Source organism: Rhinopithecus roxellana, chromosome 7, assembly GCF_007565055.1.
Source record: "Rhinopithecus roxellana isolate Shanxi Qingling chromosome 7, ASM756505v1, whole genome shotgun sequence".
NCBI lineage: Eukaryota > Metazoa > Chordata > Mammalia > Primates > Cercopithecidae > Rhinopithecus > Rhinopithecus roxellana.
The window spans coordinates 125,016,118-125,035,755 of record NC_044555.1 but is presented as its reverse complement, the minus strand read 5'-3'; the positions used below and the strand labels follow the sequence as shown (position 1 = coordinate 125,035,755).

The window sequence follows — 19,638 nt, the reverse complement described above, 5'->3', positions numbered from 1 at the left end:
TGGGAACATTGTTCTTTGTCATTGGATATTTCCAAAAAATATGATGTATGTGATAGTATCATTTAATTTATTTAGTCATTTCTTTATTGTTAGACATATAGGTTTTCAATTTTTGCTATTACAAATCATTCTTCATTAAACATTTTCATTTCTTTAGCATAGATTCTTAGAAATGGAGTAGTTGGAATAATTGGACCAGAGAATATGAACTTTTTTTAAAGACCTTGTTATAGACACTGCCTAAATTTCCCCGCAGAAAAGTTGTTCCAAAATATAACCTCTACTTTGCCAGTAATATTATTTTTACATTTTAACGTTTTATTTCAAACTGATTTTAGATTTACAGAAAAATTGCAAAAATAATGCAGAGTTTCCATATACCTCTCACCTAGTAGATGCTAATTTTGCAAAGACTAATAATTACCTTTGTGTTTTATACCGTATTAGTAATTGGGTTATTAAGATTCTTTATAGTATTGACGTACAACTAAATTTACCTCTATATAAAAGTTCATGAAACAAAATAATCATAACTTTTTACAGGATTTTACAAAGAATTCACAAGTTGGATCAGATAATTCTTCAGTTTTACTGTTTGACTCGACCCAGGAATCACTACCACCATCCCAAGACATACCAGCAATTTTTAGAGAAGGTTTGGTTTACCACTCTTTCATAAAAATTATAAATAGAGACTTGTTGAATATACATATGGAATTGAATTTCTGTTTTGAAGCCCATACCTTCCTGTTAAGATTTTCATATATTATAACATAGAATAGAGCTAATCATTCCTGAATGCCTTTCTCGGGTGATATATAAAAGTGTGTTTAGTAATAGAATATTTTATTTATTTCTATTAAGTTAGCTAGCACATATTCTTTGAACTCTTTTTCACTTGGAACCAGCCATGGACTGAACAATCTTAATATAATTTCTGTGAGTCAAGGAAGTCCCCTGATGCCTTAAATACTCTGTGAAAACAAGTAGTAATTATTTGGAAAACACTTAGTATGAGAAAAGGTGCATGGTTATAATTGATTTCTCAATATGCTAATGTTTTTCTATTCAAATAAATGATGTAGATGTGATAAACATGATTATAGAGTAGTATTGTAAAATGAAAGAACTAAAGAAACAGTGATTTCCACATGGTAAGTACTCAGTAAATATACTTTGAAGTAATAATGGAAATTTTTCAGTTGAAGTGTTAGAGTTCTTTGATGTCCACCATAACAAAGTTCTTCATTAACCTAAAATAAATTAGTATCCCAATAAAGGAATTTTGTCTCACTCAAAAGCTCTCTATAATTAAAGCAATTATTGTTCTCTATATTAGCTAGTTTAATATGTTTCACTAAATGGAAAGAGGAACACAATTTTTTTGAATATGTAAGTATTTACTCATAAATTAGTATATAACCTTTACCAAACCAAAACAAAAAAATTATAGTCATATGAATGCCAAAAATATTTTCCCATTTTGATATTACTTGGTTTGATATGCACCTATCTAGGTGTCACTTGTTAGTAAAATAACCAAGAACCAAAATAAACAGGGAGATAAAATAGTTGTTTTAACTCGGGTTTTGCAAAACACATGATCTTTATTCATAGAAAAAGTCTGAATTATTGAAACTTCCAAAGGGTAAAGACAGTGACTCCTACTGTCTCTCTAAGATTAATACAGCAGAGAGTGGAACTTTGTCCTGAATGGTAAATAGGGTTATAGTTAATTGGGAAGATACAGGTTTAAGCCTTTATTCTAAAGATTTCTGTGGCCTTTATCAAGTCATCTAACCTCTGTATACCTCAGTTTTCTCACATTATTAAAATACTTTTGTTTTTCTCACATAAAGCATTTATTCTCCAGACCTGAAATGAGCCATTTGGGTATTAAATTTTAATTCTTGCAATCTCAGGGCTTTTTAGAGGCCCAAAAAAATAAGTGGAAAGTGAAAAATGCATTACCAGTTATAAAGGATTTGACAATAAAGTTGTTAGAATCATAATCATGAATGATAATATGTGCTATATGTTCAGAAACATGATTAATAGACTCCTGAGATGATCATGGAAAGTTCTTAGAGAAAGTTGGATTTGAACTTGATTTTGAAGAATGAGGATAGGATTTTTATTAACACAGATAAGAAGAGGTAGGGAACACCGCAAGCCAAACACAACAGAAATAAATAAAGAGTCAGAATTTAAAACTATTGAACTCAGGTTGATTTTATTTAACTTAGATTTATCATGCTTAAAATAAGCATATTTAACAGTCTGTTTTTATTATCCAGCTGGTTATATAATCAGTTGCCTAGTCCAAAGTACTAGCACCTGTTGGTTGTTCAAGTAACCTAAGCATCTCAGAAAAATGTTAGTGATTACACAAAAATTAGTCTTAGGTGCCTTCAGTATAGCTGGCAGTAATTATGTGCTTTGAGGATGGAAAAAATCATTTCTGTTTAAGGAAAAAATCATTTTTATCTCAAAGAATGAAACATAGATTTAACAGAGGAACCCACTAATGTAATACTTATTTTCCTGGCATATATCTACTCTACTGCTTCTCCTATTAATGTAGTTGTGAGCTTTTAAAACATGACGTGCAGTTTTAGAAACCTTATCGCAAAGTACAATTGTATATTATTTTCAAAAATCACTTGTGTTGGGTCTGGTTATAGCCTAAATAGCCCCACTTGTCTTGGGAATGCCCTGAATTATATAATCCTTTGGTCTTTAAGGTGGTGGCTCTCAAACTCAGAACCATCTTTAGCAATGAAATTCTTACTCAAAATTTATGGAGAAATTAATAAAACGTAAAAGGGTTTCCTTATCTGACATACCCATTATATTTTTTAAGATAGACTGATTGGATTAAGGGGAACATACTTTGAAAGTCATCATATTAACTCTAAACCTTTTCATATGAATGAGTGAGGTATTATCATTCAAGATTAGTTGTTTCTACTTTGTATATAGGGAGTAAACAAGATAATTTAAACCACCTGTTAGGTTGTTAGGTGGAAAAAGAACCAATTTGAATTTTCCATTACACATCCTAAGTTTTTTAAAAAACATTTAAAAGTGTTTCTCTAAATGTTTAGAATAAATTTTTAAAATATTTTACAAACTCAAATGCATTTAGGCATCTAAATATAAGTTGATGTGTAGAATTTCAGCTCAGAGTATTCTCTGTGCTGTAACTTTTATTTATTTAACTTGGAATTTGTTTTGTAACTTTTTTCATGATACTTGTTTGTTTTCTTTATTTGAAAGCATTTTTAGAATTTTTGTGTATAAAGTTTATTTTGTGAAGTAAAGATATGTAGTTCATAGTAGTAGCTGTGCAATTTCTACTTGCTCATAAATTTTAATCATTATTGTCATTTGTATGTTATGCTTATTAAATTATATTACCTTTAATTTTGTTCCAAACTGTTTTTGCTCAATTTTAAATGTAAAGCCATTTTGGTAGCAGTTTTACATAAGCAATATTCCATACTGAAATATTTAAAAATATCTTTCTCACTATTTAAATCTTTATAGGTATGAAAAATACTTCATATGTATTAAAACATCCTTCTACTTCTAAAGTAAACAGTGTTACTCCAAAAAAACCAAAGACCAGTGGAGATGTTCCTCAAATAAATCCCTCCACTTCATTGCCTTTAATTGGTTCTCCTCCAGTGACATCCTCCCAAGTTATGCTATCAAAAGGTAAACATGAAATCTGGCATGTAAAAAAAAATATTATTTATACATACATTTTAGAAATGGTGATGAATTTTAAAACCATTATTAGTGGTCATTTAAGGTTTTAAAAAGATGAATTTGAGTCTTAAAAGTCCTTATTTTATTGTAGGTACAAATACCTCATCTCCATATGATGCTGGAGCACATTACCTAAGAGCTTGTCCTAAGTGCAATGTTCAGTTCAATCTTTTGGATCCTTTGAAATACCACATGAAGGTAAAACTTTTTTCAAAATTCGGTTGTTAAAAATGTTCATAGATCCTTGAAAATATTAAAAATTAATATACAGTAAATACTGGTTTATCCAGATATTTAGATAAGAAACCTTCTCATATTGGCATTTCCATATAACTTAAGTTAAAATTGATATTCACAATGATTATATAAGATTTTAAAGTCCTTTCCAATGATGAAATTTTTTAAATTAAGTTATGGATAGAACTGGAGGCCATTATGTTAAGTGAAATAAGCCAAGCATAGAAAGACAAATGGATGTTTTCACTCACATGTGAGAGCTAAAAAAGTTGATCTTCCAGAGGTGTAGAGAGTAGAACAATAGTTGCCAGAGGCTGGGAAGGGTATGTGTGGAGGGGTAGGGGAAGAGGAAGAGAGGTTGGTTATTATGCACAAAGATACAGTTACATAGGAGGAATAAGTTCTAATGTTTGGTGCAAAGTAGAGTGAAAAATTGCTAGGAGAGAGTAAGATGCTGCCAACGCAGAGACATGGTAAATACTCGAGGTGATGGATACCTCAGACATCCTGATTTGATCATTACATGTTCTGTGCACTTAACAAAACATCACATGTACCCCATGATAATTTACAAACATTATGTATCAATTTAAATTTTTAAATTAAGTTCATATGCACTACAGTGTATGCATATTGTATTTTATTTTTGTTTGTTTGTTTGTTTGTTTATTTATTTATTTATTTGAGACAGAGTCTTGCTCTGTCGCCCAGGCTGGAGTGCAGTGGCACAATCTTGGCTCCCTGCAGCCTTTGCCTCTCCAGTTCAAGCAGTTCTCCTGCCTCAGCCTCCCGAGTAGCTGGGATTACACATGGCGCCACCGTGCCAGGCTAATTTTTTTTTTTTAGTAGAGACGGGATTTTGCCATGTTGGCCAGACTGGTCTTGAACTCCTGGCATCAAGTGGATCCACTGGCCTCAGCCTCCCAAAGTGCTGGGATTACAGATGTGAGCCACCGCATCTGGCCTGCATTTTAATTTTAAATGAAAATAATGTACAAATTGGAATATTTTATTGACTAAATTATGCCATTCTTCAAACTTCCTGTAAAGCAGGTGTTTTATTAGGTGCTTAATCTGTTGTGTAAAGTAAAAGCTCCTTTTGTTTAGCTTATTTTTTGCCCATGGTGACATATGCACGTCACATTACCCTAAGAAAAGCTTGTTTTTGCCCATGGTGACATATGCATGTGACATTACCCTATGAAAACCTTAGTCTTACGTTTTAATTTTCAACACTCAAATAAATTTCTAATGATGGAGCATTTCATATGAAATGATAGTTTTAACTCAATCCATAATGTGGTTTATATAGTTATAAATGAATTCTAGCTTTCTATTAATATAGGAAGCTCTTGAAATTAGGTTTTAGGTAATTTTCACAGTACTAATGGAGTATGGGATTAAGGTAACACTCCACTTAAAATATTTTAGTAGATATTACAGTATTCTGTTATGTGTGTATAAAGATGGTCTGTATTCTCTTTGCATGCCCAATGTAAATGACAGGAAGGGGCAAAGGAGGCAAGAAAAAAGGTCAGTGTTGATTATATGTGGGAAAGAAGTAATGAGAAGAGTGCAAAGCAAAGAAGCAACTTAGAAAAAGGAATTGTTCACTATTTCAAAGATTGGCAAATTTTTATTAAAATTTGGCATTTTACAAAAAAGGAATTCTAAAATTCCAAATACAAACGTCTTTACTCTGATGCAAGACTGTATTGAGTCTTTTGCTATTTCCACCTCCCTGAGTGTGTTTGGGAAAGGGGAATCCAAGTCTCACATTACCACTATTTTCCCATGGTATCTTCCAATTCTGTTTCATGGTGGTGTTCTTTAGGACATAGATGTATCCATCTTTTATGATTCATTGTGAGTGCACCCTTTAGCATTTTTATAGTGTCCTTTTTGTCTGTTTAATGCTGTTTGTTTGGTATCAGGCTCACAACCCTTGCTTTCTTATTGTTTCCACCTGCCTGTTTTATTCTTTGCTTATCCTTTTACTTTCAACCCTCCCAAATCACTTTGTTTTTCTTCTTTCTTGCTTTCACCAGAGTTGTTTTTTCTTTTGTGATCCTATATGAAAACTTTTCTTTTAGAAGTGGAGTTAAACCCATGTATATTCATTGGTAGGAGAAATTTAACTGGTCTGATAGGTTTTGTCTTAGTTTTGTCACAATGTTTTATAATGCTTCTTTGTCCTTTTTTTTTGAGTCTTTCACTTTGTGATTTTAGGGAAGTTTTTTCTTTTGTTTTCCACTCTAACTTGTTTTAGTATGTAGTCTTGTCTTTATTTAACACTTTATTTAGTATTTCTTTAGTATGTAGTCTTGTATTTTTTGTAACATTTTATTGAGATATGATTGACCTATACAAATCTGTATTTAATGTATACAACTCGATGAATTTGGAGCTAAGTATACATCCATGAAAACATTACAATTTGTGTCATAAACATAACCATCACCTTCAAAAGTTTCCTCCTACCCTCTATTACCTTTTTGTGATATGAACACAATAGGAAATCTATGCTTTTAGCAGATTTTTTTTTTTTTTTTTTTTTTTTTTTTTTTTTTTTTTTGAGACGGAGTTTTGCTCTTGTTGCCCAGGCTAGAGTGCAATAGCGCAATCTCAGCTCACCGCAACCTCCACCTCCTGGGTTCAAGCAATTCTCCCTCCTCAGCTTCCTGAGTAACTGGGATTATAGGCATGTACCACCACACCCAGCTGATTTTGTATTTTTAGTAGAGATGGGCTTTCTCCATGTTGGTCAGGCTGGTCTCGAACTCCCAATCTCAGGTGATCTGCCCGCCTTGGCCTCCCAAAGTGCTGGGATTACAGGAGTGAGCCACTGCACCCAGCCAAAGTTTTTAAGTATGTAATACAGTATTGTTAACTATATGCACTATTCTATATAGTAGATCTCTAGGACTTACTCATCTTGAATAACTGAACCTATGTACCGTTTGACTAATACCTTCCTATTTTGCCCTCCCTCTAGCCCCTGGCAATCACAATTCCACCCTCTGCATCTATGAGTTTGACTATTTTAGATTCCTCATGTAACAGAAATTATGTAATATTTGTCTGTGACTGGCTTGTTTTCCTTAGCATGTTTTCCAGATCCATACATGTTGGTGCAAATAAGATTTCCTTCTGTTTTTACGGGTGAATAATATTCCATTTCTATGTGTGTATATATATACCACATCTTCTTTATCCATTTGTATATTAATAGACGTTTAGATTGCTTTCATGTCTTGGCTATTATGAATAACCCTGCAATGAACATGGGAGTACAGATGTCTCATTGGGATTCCGATTTCAGTTCCTTTGGGCGTATACACAGAAGTAGGATTACTGAATCATATAGTAGTTCTATTTTTAACTTTTTGAGAAACCTCCCATGTCTTCCATAGTGACTGCACCAATAAAATTCCCATCAACAGTGTGAAATGGTTCCCGTTTTTCCACATTCTTACCAACACTTATCTTTTATCTTTTTGATGTAGCTGTTCTAATAGGTGTGAGGGGGATAGCTCATTGTAGTTTTGGTTTGCATTTCCCTACTGATTAGTGATGTTGAGCACTTTTGCACATATGTGTTGGCTACTCGTGTGTCATCTTTTGTCTATTCAATTCCTGTGTCCATTTTTAAATTAGTGTATTTGGTTTTTTGCTATTGAGTTGTAGGAGTTTCTCATATATTTTGGATTTTAACGCTTTCTCAGATACAGTTTCTCCTATTTTTTTCTCCAGTTATTCTTAGAGAATTCTTCTAGAGAAATTCTACAACTGTAAAATATACCCAATAAATAAATTAGTTTTATCTCATTGAATAAAAAAGGCTTTTGTATGAAAGTATTCCACATTAGGATCAGTTTATATGATGTCTTGATTTTATTCATGAGGTAGATTTCCCCTTCAGATATTTAGGCATTCTAGATAGAATATGTTGAGATACTCAAAATGTAACTGATGCTTCTTTCTTTGTGTTCCACACATTTTCTAGCATGTTAAGTCTGAAGAATAGCAGGTTAGCTGTGCTCAAAGTCTGGTTCCAACCAGGCTTCACTTAAATATTACTGTGTTATTTTATAATCAAGTTTATACATAATGGCATATAAAACTGCCTTTTAAGCTTTTTTTTTTTTTTTGAGGCAGAGTCTCGCTCTGTCACCCAGACTGGAGTGCAGTGGCGCGACCTCAGCTCACTGCAACCCCTGCCTTCTGGGTTCAAGCAATTCTTCTGCCTCAGCCTCCTGAGTAGCTGGGACTACAGGCACGTGCCACCATGCCCGGCTAATTTTTTTGTATTTTTAATAGAGACGGAGTTTCACCATATTAGCCAGGCTGGTCTCGAACTCCTGACCTCATGATCTGCCTGTCTCAGCCTCCCAAAGTGCTGGGATTATAGGCATGAGCCACCATGCCCGGCCTGAGCTATTTTTTTTTTTTTTTAATTATTGTAGATTCGGGGATACATGCGCAAGTTTGTTAACAAGGGTATATTGCATGATGCTGAGGTTTGGACTTCTGATCCTGTCACCCCAATAGTGAACATAGTACGCAATAGGAAGTTTCTCAGCCTCTGCCCTCTTCCCTCCCTCCCAACTTTTGGAGACCTCAGTGTAGTTTCCATCTTTATGTCTGTGTGTACTGTGTTTAGCTCCCACTTGTAAGTAAGAACATAAGATATTTAGTTTTCTGTTTCTGTGTTAATTCATTTAGGATAATGGCCTCCAGCTGCATCCATGTTGCTGCAAAGGACATTATTTCATTCTTTTTTATGGCTGTCTGGTATTCCATAGTGTATGTGTACCACATTTTCTTTATCCAATCCCCTGTTGATGGGCACCTAGGTTGATTCCATGTCTTCGCTATTGTGAAGAGTGCTGCAATGAACATACAAGTGTAGGTGTCTTTTTGGTGGAACGATTTATTTCCCAGTGGGTATATACCCAGTAATGAGATTTCTGGGTCAAATGGTAGTTTGATTTTTAGTTATTTGAGAAATCTACAAACTGTTTCCACAGGGGCTGAACTGATTTACATTCCTACCAACAGTGTATAAGCAAGCACGTAAGCTGTATCTTGACACATGTGAAATGGGTGATTTTGGGCCAAGAAAAAAATTATTAAATATTTACATCTAAAAAGAAAAATTATAAAGAAAAAATATTAGATATGTAAACATCCCTGATCTTAAGGTTTTCAATTTGTTTTTGAAGTTATTCCTTTATTAAGATAGTAGGTGTTTATTGTTTGAATTTTTTTTAGAATATATAAAAATGGAAGCCACAATTTTGGTGAATATCTTTCTAGATACATTGCCAAGCATAGTTTTATATCATCTGGCCTTAGATGTAAACTCAATCGTTTTTTGGTATCTTATCTTTAAAAGAGCTATAGACAAGGCTCATATTTTTTTCCTCTTTCAGCATTGTTGTCCAGACATGATAACTAAATTTTTGGGAGTAATTGTTAAATCAGAACGTCCATGTGCTGAAGACAAAAATAAGACTGATTCAGAGACAGGAAAGTTGATCATGTTAGTCAATGAGTTTTATTATGGAAGGCATGAAGGAGTCACTGAGAAAGAGCCAAAGACTTACACAACCTTTAAATGCTTCAGTTGCTCGAAAGTTCTTAAAAATAATATTAGGTATGTAAATATTTATTTTTATTTCTGTTTGAAAGTTGGAATATGGCAGATAAGAATATAGTATCTTTACTTTGCTGTGCCATCCTCAGTAAGTAATTATAATACTTTCTACTAAGAACAGAGGCAGATTATCATGTTGGAAAGTTTTTGTTCCTTCTTGTATTTTAAGAGTTTGACTCCAGGATCCACCTAATTGTATTGTTTTCAGATAGCTTAAGAAAAGGCAAAATGTATTTTAATTTAGGGGGAAATTATTTCTTTTCCCTACATTTATTATTGAACTAGGAGGTTTCATGAGAAACTTACATTTTCTAGCTGACTTTGAATCTTACTTTTCTTCATGTCACCAGAAGAACCACTATGCAGCATGACCTCCTCCATACTAACCTTATTTAAAGCTCAAATTTTTCAATTTTAAAATAAATTTCAGACATTTACCAAAACCAAAGAAGTGTTTTGGAGGTGTAAAAAAAGATAAAAACCCAAACCTTCACAATAATTGCTATCTAGGTTGATGACATTATCACTTTGTTTCAAGATTATTTTCTTCAGTGATTCATAATTGTAAATAGTTGACACAGTTTTAAAATTGTTGTTTACATTGAATATGCTTACTTTGAAATTCAGCAAAAAGTTTTAGTAAGCCCTTTGAAAACAGTATGTCCATTTATATTGTACTCTCTGCCATTGAACATCATAGTTCCTTCTCTTCAGAAGCCTTTTAGAGAAGCTAAAATAGCAGACGGTAAAACTGAAAAACAGGCGGTGCTACAAAGGGCACAGCCTGCTAAGAAAAATGAATAGTTTGTGCTAACAGTGAGCCAGTATAATTAGATAAAACAAAAGGTTCTTGTAATTAGAGGCATTAAAATTGCTATTGCATGCATTTAGAAACCGAGACACAAATAAAAATATACCAGCAGTTTGTCTTTTGAAGCGCTGAAACCTTCAAAGCTTTCAAAGATTTGTCTATTCCCTGTAGCTGTTTTTGGTGGTAGGGTTTCCGTCCTTTCAGTATTTTATTTTAAAATGTAAATAGTATTTTATGTATGGAAAAGAAGCCTGCTATTTTTCTTTGCTAAAAAAAAGTTTTAAATCTAAAATAATGATAAAGTGTTACAGCGAATTAGTGTTGTTTCTTACGACTACGTTAATGGATTATTTTTAAAACAAAGATGAAAAAAACCTTACTGAGCCACTTAATGAAAATAAATTATTTAAAGTACACACTTTTCTAGAGGGCTTTCAGGCCTCAGAGATGTTATTTTGAGTAATAGAATTACATTTTTAAAATTTAGGTTCAGAGACTTATCTTTTCTTTGGTTATAAGTCTGAATTTTTGCTCTTATTGGCAAATTGTTTATAGGTTTATGAACCACATGAAACATCACTTGGAACTTGAGAAGCAGAACAACGAAAGCTGGGAAAACCACACCACCTGCCAGCACTGTTACCGGCAGTATCCCACACCCTTCCAACTGCAGTGCCACATTGAGAGTACACACACTCCCCATGAGTTTTCTAGTAAGTGAAAGTTTCTTTGGAATCCTGAATATTACTGACTTTGATCATCCAAACTGTGAGGAACCCTTAAAAATTCTGACAGAAAAATAAAAATAAGAAGTAGACTTTGTAATTTGAGGGCAAAATTGAAAAAAAAATCATAACTTTTATAAACTTAGATTAAATGTGTTACTAAAGCCAGGTGTGATGATGCATGCCTATACTCCCAGCTACTAAGGAGGCTGAGGCAGGAGGATCACTTGAGCCCTTGAGTTCAGTACTGTAGATTGCTGTGATCAGTTGCACCTGTGAATAGCCACTGCACTCCAGCCTGAGCAGCATAGTAAGACCCTGCCTCTACAAAAAAAAAAAAAAAAAAAAGTAGAAGAAAAAATTGTTAAAATTGAAGTCCCTCGGTCAGGCGCAATGGCTCATGACTGTAATCCCAGCACTCTGGGAGGCCGAGGTGAGTGAATCACCTGAGGTCAGGCGTTAGAGACCAGCCTGACCAACATGGAGAAGCTCCATCTGTACTAAAAATACAAAATTAGCCAGGCGAGGTGGCGCGTGCCTGTAATCCCAGCTACTCGGGAGACTGAGGCAGGAGAATCACTTGAACCCAGGAGGCGGAGGTTGCGGTGAGGCAAGATGGTACCATTACACTCCAGCCTGGGCAACAAGAGTGAGACTCCATCTCAAAAAAAAAAAAATTGAAATCTTTCTTATAAACAATTCATTAGTGGAAACTTCCTTGGCATAACATGCATTGTGTGTAGGGGACTAAATTAGAACACCCAGATTCCATGGTTTTCAAATTTGAAATCAATTGTCTTGATTTACACTTTAGACGAAAAGTAACTGCAAAGTTAGTTAAGATTTAGAGTCTGAGAAGCGAACAGATTTGGTTCAGATTCCAACTTTGCCTTTTACTGCAACTGTGAGATCTCAAGCAAGTTACTTAATTTTTCTGTGCTTCTGGTTCCTCATCTGAAAAATAGGAATAAAAAAAAACAGTACCTTCCTCGGTGATGTTACGAGAATTAAATAAGCTAATATATCCTTGGAACAGCATTACAGAGTTAACAGCTATAAAATTGTTAGAACCACATCACTATTCTACTATCATTATTACTTGTTGTTGTTATGGATGTACAAAATGAATCTTTTTTATACACATCCTTAAATGGTATAATGTGTTTTTTTCCACTTTCAGCTATTTGCAAAATCTGTGAATTATCATTTGAAACAGAGCATATTCTTTTACAACATATGAAGGACACCCATAAACCTGGTGAAATGCCATATGTTTGCCAGGTACACACACATTTTATTGTGTAGTTAAGTGTTTGTTTAATTTTCATATGCCATGAAATAGTATTGTTCTTTTGATTTTTTTAAAGCCATTTAAATAAAATTAGTTACTATGCTAAAATTGAAGACCCTCTTCATTAGTGGAAACCCCCTTGGGATTAACTCATGCATTATAAGCAAGGGGGTGGAGTAGATTTTGCCTGTGGGTTGTATTTGCTGACCTCTGCACTAGATGAGGAAATGCCCTACTAGAGAAAGACAAATATGTGGGTTATCATATAGGGAAGATTATAGATATGCTAGAGAAATAGGAAAATCTCTTAGTTATAGAAAACCGATTTAAATGCTTTGGGATCAGTGTTCCAGAATTTGAAGTGGCTTCCAGTAACAAGGAAGTGAGATAAAGATAAATTGACACTGGCATAGCATGGATGCTATTTAAAATCTGAAGAAGAGAGTACTCTGTTTTATATAGCAGGAAAAACTTTTTAGAACAAGATTTGGCAGAGCTTGAAAATTCGCATCAAGATAGGGGTGGTAGATTTGAAAAGAAGAAGAGAGTCTTACTGTGTTTTGGAATATATGCCTAAACTTTGAAAGATATCTTTCAAATGTTTATTACTTGCAGTAATATGATTATTATTAGTTGTATAGGTGGCAGAGCTGTACTAGTAGTACATGTTCTTCCAAACAGATGACCTGTTATTGCTACTTTGATGTAATTGCAAGAAGTTATAAAATTTCAAATTAAACTAAGCCTTCTTTATATTTCTAGGTTTGCCAGTTTAGATCATCAACATTTTCTGATGTAGAAGCTCATTTTAGAGCAGCACATGAAAACACTAAGAACTTGCTATGTCCATTTTGCCTCAAAGTTAGTAAAATGGCAACCCCCTACATGAATCATTACATGAAGCATCAGGTGAGATTAAGCAGTTCTTATTTGTTCATGTTGTCTTAGTGAAAAGATACAGATCTATATACATCTATATCTATCTATAACTTAGAACATTGGTTAGATTTGTTCTGGACAGAAAGCAAAGTTGTTCTGAATGACAATTAATTTATAATTTATGCTGAATAACTTGTGAGACTTTCACTTATTTTCCTTGCTTGCTTTCTGGTGACACTGAGAATCATAAATAGTCAAAGTTCTGAAAGATAGCTAGAAATAGGAACCCCAAAGTGGAGGGAAAAACAGAAGATTCATGAAATACTTAAGTTAGATATTTCAGGACCTAAGGGTGGTGGGACTGGGAATGATTTTGGAGGTGCTTATCAAGAGCAGGAAAAAATAAGTTTGAATGGAGGAACATAAGATTAAGGACTCATAGCCTTGTGTTTTCCTCTTTCTCTTGAAATCTTATTTCTACTTTCTAGCCCACTTTTTATTATGAGACATGTGGTTGTCATCAGTAACCCAGAATTAACTTTTGTAGCAGCCATTAACAAAGGAAACAGCAAGAACACTTATGCCCAGATATGTGAACTACACCAGAGAACTATATTTAGGTTGTAACTTACTTCCTTTGTGACTTTTGCCAGTTCTGCTATATAATTTCTGGGATACCAGTATTGATGCTTGCATCTTTCCCTTGAATTCTGATTTTATGCTTACTGATTCTTTTCCTCAATTAGAGCATCCTGTGGGCTGAAAACTTTGATGAAACAGTGGGCCTATTCTTGCGTGTTTGAAACAGCAATAGTGTCTTTGCCAAAAATCAGAAGTCAATGGATTTACTAAATCTGGTCATGTAATCGAGTTTTGCCTCCTCACTGATTAGCTCATTACATTTTCTTAGTATTAATTGCATTGTCTCGGCAAGTTCATTCAGTACCAGCGCTAACGTGGCCCTTGATTGTAGTCGTTGGATGATCATGAAATCAACTTGTAGTTAATTGGAAAAAAAGTCATAAAAATAGAATTTCCAAATATGTTCAGATTACCTGTGTTATGACTTATATGATATCAGTGTCTTTTTTTTTTTTTATCCTGGTAGGCCATCTCACCCTTAAAAACCTTTGGCAAAATCTTTCTAGGGTTTCCCCCAACAGTGTTCACTCAGATGTTAATAAGTGTTTCCCTCTTAACTTGTTCCTAGTGAAAGAAATTTAGTGAATGGCTGGATTTACAAAATTCATAGGGGTGTTTTTTCTTTATTTTTAAAAACAAGACTTTTCAGAGCTTTCAATATGCTAATATTGTAAATCTCTAAGCAAGGGATATAGTATGTAATGGTCCTCAAACATTTTTAACCTTTGAGCCCTTTATTTTCACAATACCTATTAACATTTCTTGAGGTATAGAGTTTGGGAAACACCATTCTTGGTGGTCTGTATTTCATTTTTTGGCCTTCAATTTTGAAAAGAAGAATGGAGCATAAAGCAGTATCTCTGACTGTCTAATTATGGGTCTTCTAACATAATTCTTTTGCCTATGCTTTACTAAGCTCTAGAGTGATATAGATGTAGATTCGAAAGGAGTGATAACATGCTTAGAAAGGTAAGAAAGACACAGTGAACCCACTTTGTGAGCTGTGTCTCATAAGTGGTTTATCTGATCTGTAGTCATTCTTCATACCCTAAGTTGTATGCCTTAACTTACCGTATGTATTGGAAAGAGTTACCCAGCAGGTCTGAGTTGCTCAAATATTGCACAATTTCAGAAGTGCCTGCTTGTATAAGTGCCCCTTGGCTAAATGTTAGAAATTGAGCTCCTAAAATGTTCTTAATTGATAAAGAGTGTTTTACATGCCTGGAACCTTGAGCCATGTTGTACCAGTTTGTCAAGAAAATTTGCACCAAAAAAATACGGTTATGGTAACCACTTGCTTTTCTTGCAGTGGAGGGAGTCGTCTGAAAATTTGGTGGCTTACCCCTATGAAAAACCTAAGCTCTTAGACTCAAGAGAGCTTTCCTGTCAAGCAACACTTTATAGGTGTTACTGCAGTTCAGTGCTGAGGGATTATATGCGTATTGCTGCAGTTCATTGCTGAGGGATTAAGTGTGTCCTGTGTGACTCCACTGGAATAGAACTCTTAGAAGCTGGCACCTGGTAATCCTCTGGAAGCTATCCAGTGCATCATTTTCCTTTATTAATCCTGCTCTGTACCCTTACACTGTACTAAAACATAGCCGTGAGTATAACAGTATCTTAAGTCCTATCGATCCTTCTGCTGAATCATCACATCTGGGAGTAGTCTTAGGGACCACTGAGGTGCCACAGGTGCTATCTTAGTCTCTTTGAGCTGCTATAACATGCTATGATACCACTGACTGGGAAGCTTAAACAACAAGAACTTATTTCCCTCTGTTCTAGAGACTATAAAGTCCAAGATCAGGGCACCAGCTGTTTAGTGTCTGGTGAGGACCTGCTTCCTTGTTCATAGATGGCCATATTCTCACTGTCTCTTCACATGGGGGAAGGGGTGGAGAGAGCTCTCTGGGGTCCCTTTTATAAGGACACTAATCCCATTTTGACAGCTCCACCATCATAATCTAAATACTTTCCGAAGGCTCCACCTCTCAATACTACAATATTGGAAATTAGGATTTTACCATATGAATTGGGGGGCGGGGAGGGGGGGCACAAGCATTCAGTCCATTTCAGGTGCTCAATTTTTTTTGTTAAGTTTGGAGTACCTAAAGAGTAGGCAGTCAGCAGTGAAGAGGTAAGATTCTATTGATGAGGATCATCAGGCTTCTCTGAAGGTATTTGCAGTTTGCATAATTATTCACAAAAGACTCAAAAACCTGAGCTGACCAGTATTATAAGCTTGTAATTGAGATGGCATTATTAGTGCAATTTTATATAATAAGAATTATTGATTCTATTTTATTCTTTTTGAAGACTTGGATTGCAACTTTTTTCTAAAAATATATTATTATGTCTTGAGTGATTTTGGAGTTAGCAATGCAGTTTATACATTTTTTAACAAAGGATGAAAGACTCCAGATGTGTTACATATCCTCATTAGCTCTTTAATAATAACAATAAGCAGTTAACATGTACTAATCACTTACCATTTGACAGCCACTGGTGCTTTTACATGCATTATCTTGTTTAATCTTCACAGCCATCCTATGAGGCAGGTATATGATTGTTTTCATTTTATAGTTGAGGAAACAAAGCTTTATAGAAAGTAATTTGCCCAGTGTCACATTCCCTAATAAATGGTGGAGTCAAAAATTGATTTCTAGCCCACGCTTCCACTGCAGACTCATATTCCACATTGACATTAGGTCTAAAGGCAGAAATTACAGATAGTTACCCTTGAAAATCCCTCAAATTGGCCAGGCGCAGTGGCTCATGCCTGTAATCCCAACATTTTGAGAGGCCGAGGCAGGTGGATCACCTGAGGCCAGGAGTTTGAGACTAGCCTGGCCAACATGGTGAAACCCTGTCTCTACCAAAAATTAGCTGGGTGTGGTGGTGCATGCCTGTAATCCCAGCTACTTGGGAGGCTGACGGGGGAGAATCGCTTGAACCCCGGAGGCAGAGGTTGTAGTGAGCCAAGATCATGCCACTGCACTCCAGCCTAGGAGACAGAACGAGACTCCGTCTCAAAAAAAACAAACAAACAAACAAACTCTCGTATCACCCAAAACCATATAGTATGCATGTAAAGAAGCTCAACACTTAACTTTTTCTCTACCCTTGGAACAAGTTACTGTTTCTTTGGTTAAACATTTTATTTTAAAAATGTATTAGTTGGGCATGGTGACTCACACCTGTAATCCCAGCACTTTGGGAGGCCGAGGGGAGTGGATCACTTGAGGTCAGGAGTTCGAGACCAACCTGGCCCCATCTCTACTAAAAATACAAAATTAGTGGGATGTGGTGGCAGGAACCTGTAATCCCAGCTACTTGGGAGGCTGAGGCAGGAGAACTGCTTGAACCCAGGAGGCGGAGGTTGCAGTGAGTCAGGGTCATGCCATTTCTCTCCAGCCTAGGCAACAAAAGCAAAACTGTATCTCCAAAAACAAAAAAAAAGTATAATCATCCATGATCATTCGCACAATGCAAGCATACATACATAAGAGAGATATGCAGGACTTGAGTCCAACTAAGGGAATAGTAGATTAATGTCTCCCATCTTGGGGCTCTGGACAAATAAATACTCATTGAATGAAATGGCAGACACTTTGAACTAGTTAAATTGTGCCTGCTGCTCATTTGTACTCTGTCAGTCTCTTGCCTCACTTTATTTCTTTATTTAACAAATATTTGAGTGCCTAATAAATGTCAAGGACTGTTTTAGGTACTGGGGATACAGAAGTAAGCAAAGCAAGGTTTGTGCTCTCTAAATTATGCATCATGGTAAAGAAGGATTTGTGTGTGTGTGTGATGTCTGAATGTATATGTGTGCCAGCTGATGGTAAGTACCATGGGAAGAAAATACAGATAGAGGGAATGCCAGGGCTCAGGTGAAGGAGTAGTTTCTGTTTTTTAAATGGTGTGATTAAAGAGGGCTTCTCCAAAGGGAATGAGAGAGTAAATCATGTGGCTTACTCATCTGGGAGAGAATGTTCCAGGTAGAGGGAACAGTAGTAGGTAGACAGTGAGGTGAACATATACCTAGGATATTCAAGGAAGAGCAAGAGGCCAGTGTGGCTGGAGCACAGTAAACAAGTGAGAGGAAACATAGTAGTAGATGAGGTTGTAGCAATAGAATGTAAACCAGATCATTTAAGGACTTGTGAGCCAGAGTCAGGATTCTGGAGTGTTATGGAAAGCCATTGGAGGGTTTAACCATGTGAAAGTTCTGTAACATTTTAAGATCAGTCTGACAGCTGTGGGAAGAATAGACTGTAAAAGGAGAAAGGATGGAAATAGGGAGAAGATAGGCTATTGCAAGAGTCCTCGTAAGTGGCTCAGACAAGTATGGTAACAGTGATTGGAGGTGATGAGAAACTGAAAAATTACAAATTTTTTTTAAGGTATCACTGACAGGTTTTATTAATTTGTTGAATGTGGGATGTAAGAGAAAGAGAAGAGTTAAGAGTGACCAAGTATTTTTGTCCTGAGCAGCTGCAAGAATTTAGTTCCCATATACTGAGATATTGGGAAGAGTAGGGAAGGTACAGATTTTGTGCCCTAGAATTCAACTTCTTTGTCTAGAAGTTCTACTAGAGTCAACTTCTTTGACTCTAGAGTTCAACTTCTTTGTCCATGTTGATTTGAAATACCTATTAGACATCAAGAGATGTCAAGTAGGCAGTGGGTGGATGCTATTTAAAGCCATGAAACTGGATTGGAGGTATAGGTAGAGAAAAAAATTTGTGGGAACTATACTCTGGAGGAACAGTCTCTCCATCATCTTAATTTGCTGTCTGTTACTTGGCTGCGTTTTTCTTCTTTTCCCTTCTCTCTTGAGCACCTACAGGTAAATCTGTTTGTGTTTACTGTACCTATGGTGTGATCACACACCACACTTCTAAAATAGTCTGAAGGTCAAACTAAAATAGTAATGCAAACACCTTATCTTTATATATTGCTTTGACCTTTGTAAAGAGCTTTTATTTAGCAAATGCCTTTTGTGCACCAGTAACTCCACTAGGTACTTTCATACATGTTACCTCATTTGGTTTTCCTAAAAGATTGTGTTTTATGTGCAAATAATGATGAGCTGGTGGAGATACATCTTTAAAGAAAGCGTTCTTTTGTATTTGTATGTTGTTCTAAATTTATAATAACTGTAAAATATATTTTAATTAATGAGAACAGATACATAAAGATTGCAATTGATAATGTATAGTAGAAAGAACACTAACCAGCTATGGGCAAGTGACAAATTTCTCTTGGGTCCTATTTCCCATTGGTAAAATAATAATGGGACTAGGGTTTGAGGAGGAATTTAGTCAAGGGTTTCTCAAACAATAGATTGGAATCCATTCTTATTTATGCCACTACAATCAGTACAGAACTTTTCCAATTAAAATCTAATTATATACTTTTTATGTTTGATCCTTATATGGTAACTAATGCTTTTGAAACTCAAATACTAACACAAGGAGTACTTTTAAATAATAGATCATTTCGAATTGTCTGTGGTGGGAGATGATAAAATTCTGGTTGTAAATTTATTTAGATTTTAGAATTAAGAGCAATTTCAGGTCCTAGGATTTGTGGTGGTGGAAGTTATTATATCTAA

At 35.1% G+C, this 19,638-nt stretch overlaps 1 protein-coding gene across 1 annotated transcript in view; it reads left to right on the top strand.

Annotated features, from left to right (window-relative positions):
• ZNF280C (zinc finger protein 280C) overlaps positions 1 to 19,638 on the top strand; it is a 67,015-nt gene that overhangs the window by 28,691 nt on the left and 18,686 nt on the right. The window contains exons 6-12 of the mRNA XM_010354802.1: positions 544 to 655; positions 3,550 to 3,720; positions 3,866 to 3,972; positions 9,447 to 9,670; positions 11,037 to 11,194; positions 12,387 to 12,487; positions 13,260 to 13,406. Coding sequence (XP_010353104.1) covers positions 544 to 655; positions 3,550 to 3,720; positions 3,866 to 3,972; positions 9,447 to 9,670; positions 11,037 to 11,194; positions 12,387 to 12,487; positions 13,260 to 13,406 — 1,020 coding nt within the window. The remainder of the gene's footprint in view (positions 1 to 543; positions 656 to 3,549; positions 3,721 to 3,865; positions 3,973 to 9,446; positions 9,671 to 11,036; positions 11,195 to 12,386; positions 12,488 to 13,259; positions 13,407 to 19,638) is intronic.